Source organism: Triturus cristatus, chromosome 5_1 (genome assembly GCF_964204655.1).
Source record: "Triturus cristatus chromosome 5_1, aTriCri1.1, whole genome shotgun sequence".
In the NCBI taxonomy this organism is placed as follows: domain Eukaryota; kingdom Metazoa; phylum Chordata; class Amphibia; order Caudata; family Salamandridae; genus Triturus; species Triturus cristatus.
In genome coordinates, this window is record NC_140587.1 from 216,096,312 (window position 1) to 216,111,846 (window position 15,535).

Sequence of the window (15,535 nt, forward strand, 5' to 3'; positions counted from 1 at the left end):
GCCATGGCACACAGAGCGTGTGCCATGTCGTGTTTTTACACTTGTTTTCATCATTTCACGCAGCCTGCAATGGCAGTCTGAATGAGTTTGGTGGTGGGTTCTTTAGAGTGGCACAATACATGTTGCAGTCGTTTAGGGGCCCTCTTTCGTACCTATGCCCTATATTACAGGGCTACGATTTACTAGGGACTTAAAGAGGTGCTAAAGGTCTTATCACTTGGGGTGCATTTGAATAGTTACCTTGTTTTAGGGAAAGAGCACTGGCATTGGGGACCTGGTTAGCAGGACCCAGTACACTATAGTCAAAATTGCATCAAATCCTAGGCAAAAAGTGGGGAGGACCATGTCAAAAAGGGTCACTTTCCTACAGTCGGCTGCATTCCTTTTGCAGCAGAGAAAGACAGTACTCCTACCGTGTGTCATACCCACCCATCTTACCAACCTATCATCTACATGATCCTTGACACCGAAGACTTGGCTGCCTTCATTCTCCTGGACCTCTTTGCAGCATTTGACACAGTCTCATTCCCCATCCTCCTCAGGTGCCTGCTTGAGATTGGCATCCAATTTCCAGCTCTTCTCTGGAATTGCTCCTCCTTAATGGATAGAACACAAATTGTCAGCCTGGCACCTTGCTTCCTGAAAGCCTGCAAACTCGTCTGCTGAGAGCCTCAAAGTTCATTACTCAGCCCCACCCTATTCAACCCTCTGGCCAATGTCATCTACGCACAAAACATCAACATCCTCTCCTATGTCGGCGACTCACAACTCATACTTTTCCTCTTGGGACCAGAACCTCCAATACAGGAAACACGTTTGCTGGGTGCTTGACCGAAATTAATGAGTCACCTGCCTGAAGGGTAGTACAGACAAGACAGAAGTAATGATCTTCGGCAAGAAAACCTAACCATGGGCCTCCCAACTGATGGCTGGCCAAAGTCGAACCCACACCCAGAACTCACACCAGGAACGTTGGAATAATCATCATGAGCAAACTGTACATGGCGCTCAATTCAACGCTGTCACTGTATCTTGCTACCACACCCTGAAGATGCTGAGGAATATCTTGAGATGGCTCGCAAGCGACACTAGAACACTGTCACTCAAGCCCTAGTAAACAACAAATTTTACTCTGAGACACACTACACACCGGGATCACCAAGCAACTCCCTAGAAGGCCATAAACCACCCAGAGTTCTGCATCTAGACTCATCCTCAACCTTCCACACAGAAGTCGCATCACACCACACCTCCAGGAACTCCACTGGTTCCCGATATATAAACTTGCTCAATTCATGCTCCTCACATACACATTCAATGCACTATGCAACTCAGGACCCACCTACCTGAACACTTGCATCTCCTTCCACCAACCAGTAAGACAGCTCCGCAGGACTTTCTCGCACACATCCCACACATACACAAACATATCAGGAGGACAGACATTCTGTTACATCACTCCTAAAGCGTGGAACATCCTCCCACTCCACATCAGAGCGTCTTCCCCTCTTCTTGAATTCTGAAGGAGCTGAATATCTGCCTTTTTATTAACCAATGTACCATAGGCAGGGCTGGGCACACATCTACTTAGCGTAATGACCAGTGATGGTGTGCATTGCAAATACACATAACATAACCGTATCAGCCGTACTATACCCTCTCAACAATAACCACCACCGTACAGTCTATCCCATACCCACGCCTGCAGTAGAACCTCATCCAGGCGTAGAGGCGAAAAACAAAATGGACAGGATACTAGAAGTCATTCACAACTTCAAGACACTGGCTTCTGTCTTCCAACCACCCAGGGTTTCAGGCCCTGTACGGGGCGCAATATCAGCATTCTATAAGTGGTGAAAAATCACCCTGGACAGATGAGGCCTAGATGTCACCCATAATTTTGACCATACGCTAGAATCCAACAAGCAGCACCTTCGCCAAAAGTCACATGGCTTTGTTGAAACAGATTTGCAACATGCCACAGAAGGAAGACATAGAACCGGTCCTAAAACACCAAAAAGTTGGGTCCTAGGCCAAGGACCTCAAAAGAAAGAGACCATTCTAGTTCTAAGACCGCTCAACCCATTTTGAAGGAAGGAATTGTTCAGAATGGTAATACATTTGGTCATGAAGAATCAATATATGGCATTGCTGGACCTCCATATACATGTTGACTGAAAACACTGCAAATTCCCGACAATTGAGGTAGCCAGTCACTATTACCAATTTTGCGCTGTACCTTTTGGCCTTTGCTCAGCATCCAGAAAATGTACAGAACACATGATCCCATGGCTGCTCATCATAGATGTCTAGGGCACTTCACCTATCCATACATAGACACCTGGATCATCAAAAGCTCGTCCATACCATCTACAAAATAATCCGTAACAGCCAATTTAGGAAAGAGTTGAAGGTACACCTCTTTAAAGATCACTATATACCAATGCTTTAACAGTCCACAAATCAGGTACCTCTCCTGTTACTTGTTGACTTTGTTCTTCTCTTTTACCCCGTGCAGTGCTCAGCTGCGTATTTGCTAGGATCGTGCTAAAGAAAAACCACATACATCATCTATGGATCTATGGATCTTTAAAAAAAAAAAGTGGCAAGTACAAAACTGAACCAAGTGATATAAATTGACTAATTGTCTCTGATTTAGTATATTGGAGTTAAATGCATGACAATTCATATTCCACAAATATCAATAGTCACATACAGAACCAATCACTAATAATGAAAATACAATAGAGTAATTTGGAATAGATAGAAGAATATCTCCATAAAGAAAACCAGCGACAGCCAGACAGATAATGCAACTCTGGTAACATTTTCAGATTAATATAATGGGTCTTATTCGACTAAAATTAAATGTCTTAACAACGGACTTTAGTACCATTGGTGTTTGTGTTTGAAATACATTCATACATTCCAACTAGGTATCTGTGTTCAGCCAGTGCACACATTACTCCAGAAAGTCAAATGCAATGAATGTAAGACAGAGCTGAATCCAACTGCATGTGGTTTAGGAAACACAAGTAAACCTAACTTTTTAAAGCCTTAAATAATAAAATCTCATGCGCTAAGTAGGTGCTGTTGCTGAATAACAGAGGACATGGATCCCAAACAGATTGATCAGACTTCAATATTCCCTCGCTTTGCTGCAAGGAGACATTTGTGCAATGGCTTGAAGTACTCTGAAGGAACATGTGCTTGTGAAGTGCTTAATAGATCTTCTGGATAAAAAACAATTGTTGCATAACTCCACGTACATGGTCCTCTGTTTTATTTGCTTTTAAAGAAAAATACTTTTGCTGGTGCCAATCCACTGGCAACATTTTCAGTACTGTCAGTAAACCTGCTCACCAACCGGGGACAGTACCAGACTAGCACATGGCTCATCGAGGTTTTGAATAATTATTTTAACACTACAATACAACTGCCTGCCTGTACTAAACGAAGTGTATATGGTATGGCAACAGCAAACATACCCAAAGCTTTACTAGACTATGCAAGTGACATACATGCTCATATATGCTCTTTACAAGAACCATTTATTGTAAGGCATCCAAGTTATTCCAGTGTCTCTTTCAGCAGTTCACTGTTGACAACTATGTACTCCATCCATTCATTTAAAAAAAAAAAATATTTTTTTATTTTGTTTAAAGTTGCATGAGAAACATATAACCTACAAAACAATAACAAAGGTCGCACATAGTTCAATCGTGAGAAATCTAGTCATCATAGCCTCAATGGTTACACACAGCGTCAGTGAACAGAAAAATATTACAGTAATAGTTAGCCCCCCCCCCCCCCCCCCCCCCCCCATGTATAAACGGTAACTCAGTTCCAATGTGGCACCATCATGGCAGTTCCCCATGGGTTGCAGGTTCTTCTGTTCTTTGTCATCTGAAATCTGTGAAGCCTCATTCTGTTGAACCAAACCGTAATGGTTTATCCAGCTACCCCATACCTTACTGAATTTTCTTGTGTACCCTCTTCTCTTTAATCTTTTTTTAGGTTTTGGGCTGCAAAGTTTGCTTTTTTTTTGGCTGCAAAGTTTGCCACTCAAAGCCGCAAAATCCTGGGGGGTCTGTTAAATGTGACTCTTTTAGCTGCCATGTATAAGTCCATCCCCTTTTTCCATTCCTGGAGTGTCAGAGTTTTTTGTGTTCTCCATTGTCTTGCCTCCTACTGCTTCGCTACCAATAGACCCAGGGCGCTAAAGAGCAGTTCAGGTCTGGCCACATCAACATCACCTGGGATGCCCAGAAGGATGAACTTTGGGTCCTCTGGGATAGATATCTTCAATACTACTTTTAGTTCTCTAATTATTGCATCTAAGTATGACTGTATGATGGGGCAGCCCCATAGTGTGTGAAAGAACTCTCCCACTGCGGCCTGGCAGCGCTGGCAGCTTAGGGTTTCAGTGCGACCCATTTTATGTAGACTGGCTCTATTGTAGTATAACCTGTGAAGGATTTTATACTGAATGATGCGCAGCCTAGCTTTGATTACGACCTCTCTAGGGTTCATCAGGGCCCCTCCCAAATTTACGTCCTCCATAGTACCTAACTCACCCTGCCATGTCGCCCTGAGTTCGCTAAGGTTATTGGGCATGTTGCTTGTTAAATGTCTTTTATGTAAGTGACACTGCTTTAGTCGTGAGCTCTTCTTGTAGTAATCGCCCTTCGAGTGGTGCGTATTCTGGTATGTCTGCCCCCACCAATCCTTCCGCCAGACATGCATGGTGCAGCTGGGCATATTTGAAGAATTGGTATCTATGAAGCTTGAATTCGGTCCAGAAGGTGGAGAAAGATTTGAATATGCCCTTGTCAATAATGTCCCCAGCATTAGTGATCCCCAGCATATCCGAAGTTCCAAAGCCCCGTAGCTTACCCAGTTCCTTGAGCCAGTTCCCTTTCCCCAGTTGCATTTCTCTGGTAGTCTTATAGACCCACTCCAGTGTTGTAGTTACTCTTTCCCACCTTTCTAGTATGACTTCTGTCGCTGGGAGCAACCCATGTGTTCCTGTCCCCCGTATAAAGTGAAATAACGTGTGGGGTGTTAGTGTCTCCTGTTCTAGTCTGTATGTGGGCTAAGTGCATCCAGTCATTGATGGGGTGGTCAGGTGCACTGCCGAGTAATAGGCCTCAATATCCGGCGTCCATTGAATGGATTATGTTGTAATGTCCCTAGGGCGATCCTTGGGTGCCTCCCTAGCCATAACAGTGATCGTAGTTCGGAGTCTATTTCCCTAAATATCGTTTTGGGGAGAGGATGGTAAGTATTCTGGAGGGCATAACGAAACTGAGGCAGAGTAGTCATTTTAAACATGGCCACCCGGCCCATTATGGTGAGGGGCAAGTCTCTTCATCTGTCTGCATCCTCCTTAAATCGCTGGATGTTGTGGCTACGGCAGACCTCGATAGGGGGTGTAAGAAATATACCAAGGTATTGAGAAAACCCCTGCTGCCACTTGTAGATCCCCTGGTAGGGAAGGCCACTCGACTATTAGTTCACGGCTATACGCTATTTATTTGTTCCAGTTCATTTTATAGCCTGAATACCGTGCACAGTCGTTCGATATTTTGAACAGGTTGGGAATCGTGCTGGGTTCTGTTACAAATAAGAGAATGTCGTCCGCATACAGGGATATCTTCTCCTCATGGTCGTCGAGAGTAGCCCTAAAGCCCTGCACCTCTGGGTGCTGTCTAATCTTGCATGCTAAGGATTCCATGTAAGAAAGTGGCCCTGTATATACTGCACTAAGGTATGGTACAGTGTGTACAGAGTCCAACAGTCCCCAAAGGTTTGGCAGAGGTTAAAGTTAGATATAACCTTACTCTCTAAAGTGGTATCTTGGTCGAGCAGTAAGGCAATATCAGAGGACAGTGTAAAGCATTTGTTGTACACACTCAGTCAGCAAATGGTCTCTCGCACTCAAGAACTGAACTCTAGGCCAATTGGTTTGTATATAAAAATATATAATTGTTTTATTTTAGAACCACAAGTAGGTATCAAAATACTTTCTCAGAATAAGATGCTCTAGTTGAATACTTTCAAATAGCAATAGACTTTTAAATGCAATAGTGATAGTTGTTGCAATAGGCAACACAAGTTAAACACGATTATAACATTGAGCTTAATGGGAATCTTTAAGTAAAGGCAATATCAATTACTTTGCATAGGTTTTTCTTACTCAGGGCTGGATCCTGGATTCAGCCCTGGTGCATCTCCTGTAAACAGTTGAAAGAAATCGTTCTCGTTACACAGGCGATTTTTAAGGAATATTTGAATGTTTCAAAAATCGACACTTAGAAGAATTTCTGGCAAAAACCAGGCAATGTTATCCTTATGGAGGAAAGTTTGGTTATCGGAAAATCGCAGTTATAATTACTTCTCAGGGTCAGTGCTGGGCACCAAGAACCAGCACTGGGATCTCTCTTGGTAACAGGTGAGTAATTTCATTTTTCGTTGATATGGTGATTTTTTTAGTGAATATTTTAAAGTTTCAAAACTCGACAGAAGAATTTCCAAGTGAAAACTAGTCAATGTTACCCTATGGAGAAAATGTAGGTTATCGCCTTTCCGGTAAGTACTTGACTGGCAGAGTTAAGGTTCTGGGCATAGACTCGGGGGGGGGGGGGGGGGTCTCCCAGGGTCGGGTAGGTACAGTTGTTACACCCTCAGCGGCACAGGGGCAGCTGGGTGCAGAGAGAGTATGCCCAATGTTAGCCTATGGCGGGCAGGGGGCCTTTGGTTGGTGGCTGCTAGCAGTCAGGCCATGTGGCTGTGGGAGCTGGTCTCCTGGTCACTTACACAGGGCAAGTGGGGAAGCAAAATAGAACAGAGGCTGCACTTCCAGGGGCACTCAGGTGGCTGGGTGCAGGGTGCTTTTGAGCCATCGGGCGCTCAATGTATTTCAATGGAGAAGCTCAAGATGAACAAAGGCTGCAAGCTCGGGGACGGAGATTCTTCAGGTGCGACCACCACTTCGAGAGGCAAGTTGGGAATCTGTAGATTAGGTAGGCACCCAGGAGCTGGGAACAGGGGGCCGTAGGGCGCCAGGTGCAGGGGTGTCTTTTGGCATCGGGAAATCTTACACTCAGCTGGGCGCGGTTGGGGGGGGTCCCTGGTATTGAGGCTGCAGGCGTCGTCAGGAGGGTCGAGGAGGGTCCTTGGAGGCTGGATTCTTGGTCAAAGTCGCCGGGGGACGTCCTTGTGGTCTTTTTTCACTCAGGCCGGGCTCGGTGGGTGCAGAGTGTGCTGGATTCGCGGTTCCTGGCTGGCACCAGGGGTTGTTGCTGTTTGAGCAGAACCACTGCTCGTGAGAGTCCCAGTCTTTAGATGAGCAAGGCAGTCCTGTCCTCCGGGGGTTTCGAGGTTGCTGAATACAGGAGATGCCGGGATTTAGCAGGAGCAGGTTCGAGAGTCGAGAGGCCTGTAGGGCTGGGGCAAAGTCAGTTGGTGTTGTCCTCTTGTTAGCACCTGCACAGTAGGTCTTCTTTCTTCTTGTTCTTCTTGTTTCGGAATCGGGATCTGAGGAAGGTTGGTTCAGGGTGCCCCTAAATACTAAATTTAGGGGCGTTGGAGGTAGGGAAAGGTCAGTGACCAATGGGTTCCTTCATTGGGGTGGGTACACCCCCTATCCTGCCACTCTCCAGTGGGAGGGGGCAGGAGCCTAGTCTTGATTGGGTAGGGCTCCCCATCCTCAAGATGTCGTGAGCCCGGATATGTGCTTCACCTCGCCTCCCCCACCTGAGGGGTGGGGTTGGCAGGGGCTGGCACACCCCCTTTACTCACTTGGTTTTTCCCGCCAATCTTCCCGCCAGAGTGGGGGTCAGAACCGGTGGGGACCAGTTGCTGAGTACAGCAAGTGGTCTGGGGAGGCTCACAAAGGCGGCATGCCTTTGAAGCTTCCCCTGCCCATCATGGGGGAGGAGGCTTGGCACCTCGCCCCAGGATGTGCATTGTCGCAGGCCCACGAGAGCGGATGGCTCTCTACCCAGGGGACCAGCAACTTGTCTGCTGGATGGCAGCCTAGGCAGCCTCTCAGTCAGGACACGGGTTGTGGGTCAGTTTCAGGGGGCAACTCTAAAGTTGCCCTCTGTCGTGCATTTTACATTAAATCCCACACTGGCATCAGTGTGGGTTTAATGTGCTGAGAAGTTGGATACCAAACTTCTCAGTCTTCAGTGTAGCCATCATGGTGCTGTGGAGTTCGCGATGATGACCTCCCAGAACCATATACTCTTAATGGCAGCACTGCACTTACAGTGCCCAGGAATGGACCTGGGTACTGTAGGGGTACAGGGCTCATGCACCTATACCCACACCACTGGCATAGTGCACCCAGCTAGAGGGGTGACTGAGGTATGACAGGGCAGTGTGTTTGTGGACATGGCACACAGGGATGTGTGCCATGTCGACTCTGATTTGTTCTGCACCAAGACACTCAGCCTGCAAAAGCTGTGTGTGTGTGTGTGTGTGTGTGTGTGTGTGTGTGGGTACAGGGCCTCTAAGGGTGGCACAATAAGTGCTGCAGCCCTTAGGGGCCTTCTCTGGTCACAGTGCCCTGGGTACCATTTACCATGGACTGACATGTGGCCAGAGATGTCAATTGGGTTTTGGTGTCAATACAGTTTTAGGGAAGGAACACAGGCCCTGGGTACCTGATTGGCAGGAGCCCAGGGCACACTCAGTCAAAGTACATCAGCAATTCAGCAAAAAGTGGGGGCATACCATGCAAGAAAGATGGCACTTTCGCACATTCCACTATCAAGACGAACTGGAGTGGGGATTGGGTGCACCACTGTCCAAGACCAGTGGAAACCCTGGGAGAGTCTGCCATTCCCCCGTACAGCCGATTGGGGGAATTGTATAATAATGTTACTCCATCCATTCTTGAGCAGATCTGCTTTTCCTCATATCTTATGATTAATTTTCACTTTAAAAGTATGCATTTCTATATCCACTCAGTTCTGTTGTTTGCTAATGATACCTTTCGTCCGATTTGAAGCATAACTAAAAATCACAGAGCAACGTTTGTTTTCTCTAATTGTAGGTATACTCCTGTTGGGCGGTCGTTCTTCACTGCCTCAGAAGGATGCGCCAACCCCCTGGGCGGTGGCAGGGAAGTTTGGTTTGGCTTTCATCAGTCAGTTAGACCCTCACTTTGGAAAATGATGCTTAATATAGATGGTAAGTAATTTGCTTCTTGGGCACCATTGAGTTAAGACACCACTCTCAAAAAGTGTTGCAACATTCAGAAAAGCAAGAAATGTTAAAACAAACATCTCATTTGTCTTTATATTTCTACATTTAATTATACCTTTGTGTTAAAAGGTGTGTTTTCTTTTTACAGTCTCAGCAACAGCATTTTATAAAGCACAACCAGTAATAGAATTCATGTGTGAAGTTCTAGACTTCAAAAGTATTGAAGAGCAACAGAAACCTCTGACAGATTCCCAAAGGGTTAAGTTTACCAAAGAAATAAAAGGTACAGTCATGCTTCTTACTTTTATCGTTTTAGGTATCTTGATGTTGTCTTTAAGTGAATCCTCTGATTGTCAAGCAAGGTGCCTAATCTTTTCTTTGTTGCTGTTGTATGCCACACTACAAGTTGACTGTAGCTTCTGACCGTTTTTGAGGCTCTTGATCTAATGTGTCTAGTGGAGGGGAAACTATCTTAAAGGGTCATGCAAATTGTAAGGAAAAGCTGATTTGAGCTAACTTATTGGCGTTAAATACTTGCTGAATAGATCTTCCTGCCAGATTCTGATTAGATTTAAATCCAAATGGATTGACTCTGGCTTTTATCATCAGGTTAATAAAACACGTGGTTTTGTTTTTATTTTGCTTATCTCTTTTTCACATGGTTTAGTCCTGTTTCCTAAGTCTGATGGTAGAATTAAGTTTATCACAAAGTTCTCCTCTTTGGCAAAGCCAGAAGCCTCTAAACTAACCTCAGCTGTGGGATATTCTATCCCCCCTTCCACTCCCACACCAATGACGGTAGCAAAGAATCTGGAAGTAAAAATAGGACTCCCAGTTTGGGTCAGTAGCTGTAACCTGCTTTGGTCTGTTACAATGTATAAAGACATTTTTGAATATCTTACCTGCTAAGGTCCGCAGACCAGCAGTCCATTCCTTAATAACATCTAGGCTGGACTACTCAAATGGCCTCTATTGTAGTAGCCGATTATAAGATCGGAAAACTGCAGGTAGTCAAACGCAGCTGTTCAGCTTATCTTGGGTGTTTCTAGGAGAGACTCTGTTTCGTCTTGGGTGAGGGAACTGCATTATCTACCCATCAAGAAGAAAATTCAGTTTAAAGCATTTCTTTGTCTATCGTGGCATTTACTACCATGGTCCTATATACTTGAATAAGCGAATCCTCCATTATAATCCTCCGACTTCTCTTTGCCCCAGCTTTGTGGGTAAACAGCCCTAGGTTGTGCATGGTGAGGGCTGGAAGGCGCTCTTTTTCAGTTTTGGCAGGCATAGCTTGGAACAAACTCCTGATTTCTTTTCGTTCAGTCCAGGATGAGGCTCGTTTTAGGAAAGTATTGAAAACACCCTTATTCTCTCTGTGTTGATTGTGAGCCGTGTACGGACTGAGGTAGAGTAGCGCTGGGGACACACTGTAGTAGTAACCGCGGGTTTTACAAATCTGGCTTAATTTGTTTAAGGCTGTGTACCTAGGTATACAGTTGGAATTAGTGAATTGGGGTGAAGTAGCAATACTCTGTTCTCTCATTTAGTATGGCCCAGGTCAGGTAATCCTTACTATCTAATGTCTCTATATTGATTTTGACACACTATTGGTGGATGGAATGCAGAACAAATCAAAACATTCACCCCCTGTCAAGAGATCTGGGTTAAATCCATCATTCTTTTGCTCACCATGCAACCTCAGTTTAGACCTGGCCATATGCGAATTAGTCTTGACCCTGTGCTTCATGGGAACAGTCCAGCCCGAACTGCCAAGCCATGTCCTCCCTGGACCGGAAACGAGCATCCTAGGACCTGTTTCAGGGTTTCACCCCATATCAGCCAGGATAGCTTGAATCCAGTGGCATATTGATTTTGGGCGCTTTTAATCTCGTTAGCATGAGTCTAGAATCCTACCTGCCAGATATTTTACCAAGATGTAACTTAAATTGTTACCTTGATATGTATGCAGGAGTCAGAAAAGATGCCAGGCCTGTTGGACCTGTGCCTAGGCCTTTTTTCCAATTCTGTTCCGATCACATAGACCTGGTCTCAATTAAGCATCAAGTCAGGATTGCTTCCAGTTATGTAATCTAATGTAACACACAGTGGCATTGACCACACAAAAACTCCAGGGTGTGGGCATCTGCCCTTCCTCCGTAAATTAGTATGATATAATGCAAGTTATGAAACTCATTGAATATTAGCATGAAAAGAAAATGTATAATTGACATTTTATACAGCATGTGGTTGCCCATTCGCACATTCTAATACCTTTTTTTTATTCTCTTCTTTAACCACTAGGTCTAAAAGTAGAGATAACACACTGTGGGCAAATGAAAAGAAAATATAGAGTGTGCAATGTCACGAGACGACCAGCAAGCCACCAAACGTAAGAGACTTTCTCAGTTTTCAAATGTAATGTTTTGGACTTAAATGTCTGCAGCTGATGTGTTTGATATAGTGCTTCTTTCAAAAGTGCCTATATACTGGTGCTTTCGCCTTTTGATATCTAGGTTTCTCCAGCTTTGGATTTTTCATAATTTCACATGCTTTAAATCATTCACTGCCATCGACCTGGGAATGGCACAGTAATTATGAGTAAAACAGTGATATAGAAATAAACATAAACAGTTTTGCTTCAGAAGCCCAAACAACTAATTTGAAAAGACACAGAGCCTATTCATTGAGCTGAGACAGTCTTGAACTTCACTATTGCTAGAGGCCGCCATAACTCAGACATTCTACCACATGTTGTGCAGAACGTCCCTCTCGTGGCACTGCTCATTAATGAATTAGACTAGATGAAGAAAGATTAGTTGCTCTTTCCACTTTCAGCAGAACCATCAAGACTTGCAGTGCCACTGCCTCAAGCCCCTTTTGCTAATCTGGCACTAGTTTCTTTGATTCTTCAATTTCTTACACACCAGTTCTTGGATGCTTCACTCTGTGCTGCCTACTCATTTTTTACTGGCACACATATTAGCCACTTATTAAACTGAGGACCAGGAGGAATGAGTGGAATGACTCTGTATCTCATTCAACCGCAGAACATCCACCCCCTCATGTGGATTCATTTGTGATATTGCGTGACAGGCAAGTAAAGTCAATCTTGGGTTTATCAATCTGTGGTTTCAAATTATCTGATATCATTGTTATTGTACTTAAAGGTGTATATCTAAATAATAGAAATATGATGAAAGGAATTTGGCTACTAAGGTGCAGCATATTCCAAATGGAAATGTCAGTGTGAAATTATCCTTTGATTTGTAAAGGCTTCCAGGATATGTAAGTTCTTGTCTTTGTTTTTGCTTCAGATTCCCACTTCAGCAAGAGAGTGGACAGACAGTAGAATGCACTGTAGCTCAGTACTTTAAGGACCGGCACAAGCTTGTCCTGCGTTACCCTCATCTTCCATGTTTACAAGTCGGACAGGAGCAGAAGCATACATACCTTCCTCTTGAGGCAAGTAGTGTTTATCGCTAATTTTCTATTTCTTTGTGTCACCTCAGTTGGCTAATTATTTATGTAGCTTGGCCAGTTTTTGAGAACTCATGCAGTCTTGAAAATGTTTGACTTTTCTTGTGTTGTAATATTTGTGCAGAGCTTCTTCTGTTCTGATGTAGGTATTGAGTTGCAGTGCTAATTCGATTTTGAGGCTTCAATCACTAGCACATTGCTGTGTTTTACCTGTGAAATTCTCATCAGTGATGTATGTGATTTGTTTTTTACACTTAGCTTGTCTTAATTAGTGATAAGTCAATCAGTTACAGTTTTTGATGGGTGTTTCCAAGGGTCTTACCAAATGGATTTGTTGTCATTTGGATTGGCATGTGAATTGCCAAGCATTTAGTAGGTGATTGAAGTGTTTTGTTGTTCTAGTCCAGTAGCTAGGCTGCTGACTTTAGACTATGGGGTGCTGAGTTTGAGACCCACCATGCAAACAAGTCACTTAATCTCTCCGTGAGCATTAAAAAAACCTCATAATATTGTAAATGTAATTGTGAAAAGGAGTAAATCGCCTTGTGGTGTAAATGATCGTGCTCCATCTCCCAACATAACCAAATAATGTACATTGTCCTTTGCTACCCAACTTGTTTGCTTGCTTACACATATAAATAGTTATCTTGTGGATGCTGTTGGAAACCATGGTAGCTTTCTATCTGCCTATCATGATGGTGTTGCATTGGTGTTAGGAGTTCTCTCATTTCTCTGTTTTAAATTTGAGTAAGGAGTTTAAAGGTGGACTGTTTTGAGCACAGTGATACCCAACTATATGGTTTACGTGCCCTGTTTTGGATGTTAGTGTATTGTCCTATTAACATTTTTGTGTTGAAAGTTGTGTATATTGTGTGCATATTGTATTTTAATAGTTAATGCTTTTGTGAGTTGTGTTGAAAGTATGTGGCCTGTTATTTGGCTGTTGAGTGTATTTGCTTTAGTGTGTACTGTTGTGAGAACTCTTTGCTTAACTGTATGAAGCATTTGTGGCGTATTGGATGAATTTGTAGTGCTCTGCCTAGTATGTTTTTTTGGGATTCTAGACATTTTTGTGGAAGCTTTGTTGGCAGTGTTGGCACATAAAGTAATTTACCAGACTGCAATAAGTATTGAACCTTAATTTAAAACTGGGCTCCCTCTACTCCATAAATCCTCCAATTATTAAAACAACCATCCAGTCGAGTTGAGCAGAGGCCCGTATTCTGACATATTTTATTCCGACCTTCCCAAATCATTCATTTCCAGACTACAGAAGCTACAAAAGTGAGCCACCAGAATGTGTGGTGGTCTTAATTAATACCTTGCCATACCTGTTCTGAATTGGCTACCAATCTAAGGCAGAATTCAATTCAAGCATCCACAAAGCCGCCTTTGGGGAAAAAGCAGAAAATAACTGTGAGAAACTGTAGGAAGCTGGCTCTGTAGCTACTATACCAAAGTGAGGTATAGTGTGTAAAGAGGCCAGTTGAACCCCAAAGGGTAAGCAGAGGTAAAGTTAGATAGCACCTCACTCTCTATTTGTGGTAGTGTGGTCGAGCAGTAAGGCAGAATCAGAGGACAGTGTTAATCATTTGTTGTACACGCTCAGTCTGCAAATGAATTCACACACTCAAAGATTGAACTTCAGACCAATTGATTTTTGTATGAAAATATTCTTTTAGTTATTTTATTTTCTAGAACCAAGCAAGCCTGGCACAGGTAAGCAATAAATACTTTACAGTAGTAATGCAGTTTGTAAACAGTTTGAATTGTAATTGTATATGCACTTTGGTTTGACTTGCAGTATGGTTTTCAGAGAAATGCAATACCTTGTAAATTCAGTACATAGACTTGAATGGGCTTTTCAGTAAAATTACAGATGTTACTTTTGAGATAACTTGTCTTACTCAGAGTAGTATACCTGGATACTACTCTGGGACGTTTCATTTAAACAGGTAAGTAAAATCGTATTTGTTAGTGCAATTTTAAAGAATTTCTTTAGGTTTTCAAACTCTACACTTTCCAAGGAAAACAGTCAGTGTTATCCTATGGAGGAAAATAGTATTATTAGTTTTGAGGTAAGTATTTGGTAGTGGGAGTTGAGGTTCTGGGGGTAGACTCTGGGTCTCCCAGTGTCAAGGATGCACTCTAGTTACACCATTGGCAGCATTAGGGCGGCTGGGTGCAGAGTGCTGAGGCCAAATGTTATCCAATGGGAGTAGGGGGCCTCCGGTTGGTGGCTGCTGACGAGCAGGCCACTTGGTTGTAGGAGCAAAGCTACTGTACTTTAGCTCAGGGCAAATGGGGAAACAAAGTAGCACCACATGGTGCACCCTCAGCGGCACTAGGACGGATGGGTGCAGGGTACTCTTTCGATGTCGGGCGCCCTCTTGTTTGCAATGAGTAACTTCCGGTTTGCAAAGGCACTGCAGGCTTGGGGACGAAGGTATTCTGGGTGCGATCACCACTCCGAGAGGTAAGTTGGGAAGTTAGGGGTTGGTTAGGCACCGTCAGTTTGGCCACCCAAGGCCGTGGGGCATTGGGTGCAGGGATGTCTTTTGGGTTTGGAACTTCTTACCAGCTCCTGTTCGCGGTTGGGTGGACCTTCTGGATTTAGGCTGCAGGCATCGGCTGGAGGCAGGTCAGGGGTCGCCCAATCTCTGGTCAGGAACGCCGGTTGACCTCCTCGTGGTGTTTGCGCGCTTGGGCCGGGGACGCCGGGTGCAGAGTGGGGCGGATCCGCAGTGTCCGACCAGAACCAGAGGTTCCAGATGAACAGATCTGGTGTTCACGGGACACGCAGTCTTTTGGGGTTGAAGGCAGGCAGGTCCTCCAGGGTTTT

General features: G+C 44.2%; 1 protein-coding gene across 4 annotated transcripts in view; it reads left to right on the forward strand.

The window, feature by feature from the left end:
- The window catches only part of AGO2 (argonaute RISC catalytic component 2), a 524,350-nt gene that overhangs the window by 114,564 nt on the left and 394,251 nt on the right, over window positions 1–15,535 (forward strand). For all 4 annotated transcript variants that reach the window (XM_085604853.1, XM_085604855.1, XM_085604857.1 and 1 more), the window contains exons 5-8: window positions 9,065–9,201; window positions 9,365–9,499; window positions 11,518–11,605; window positions 12,531–12,678. In XM_085604853.1, coding sequence (XP_085460979.1) covers window positions 9,065–9,201; window positions 9,365–9,499; window positions 11,518–11,605; window positions 12,531–12,678 — 508 coding nt within the window. The remainder of the gene's footprint in view (window positions 1–9,064; window positions 9,202–9,364; window positions 9,500–11,517; window positions 11,606–12,530; window positions 12,679–15,535) is intronic.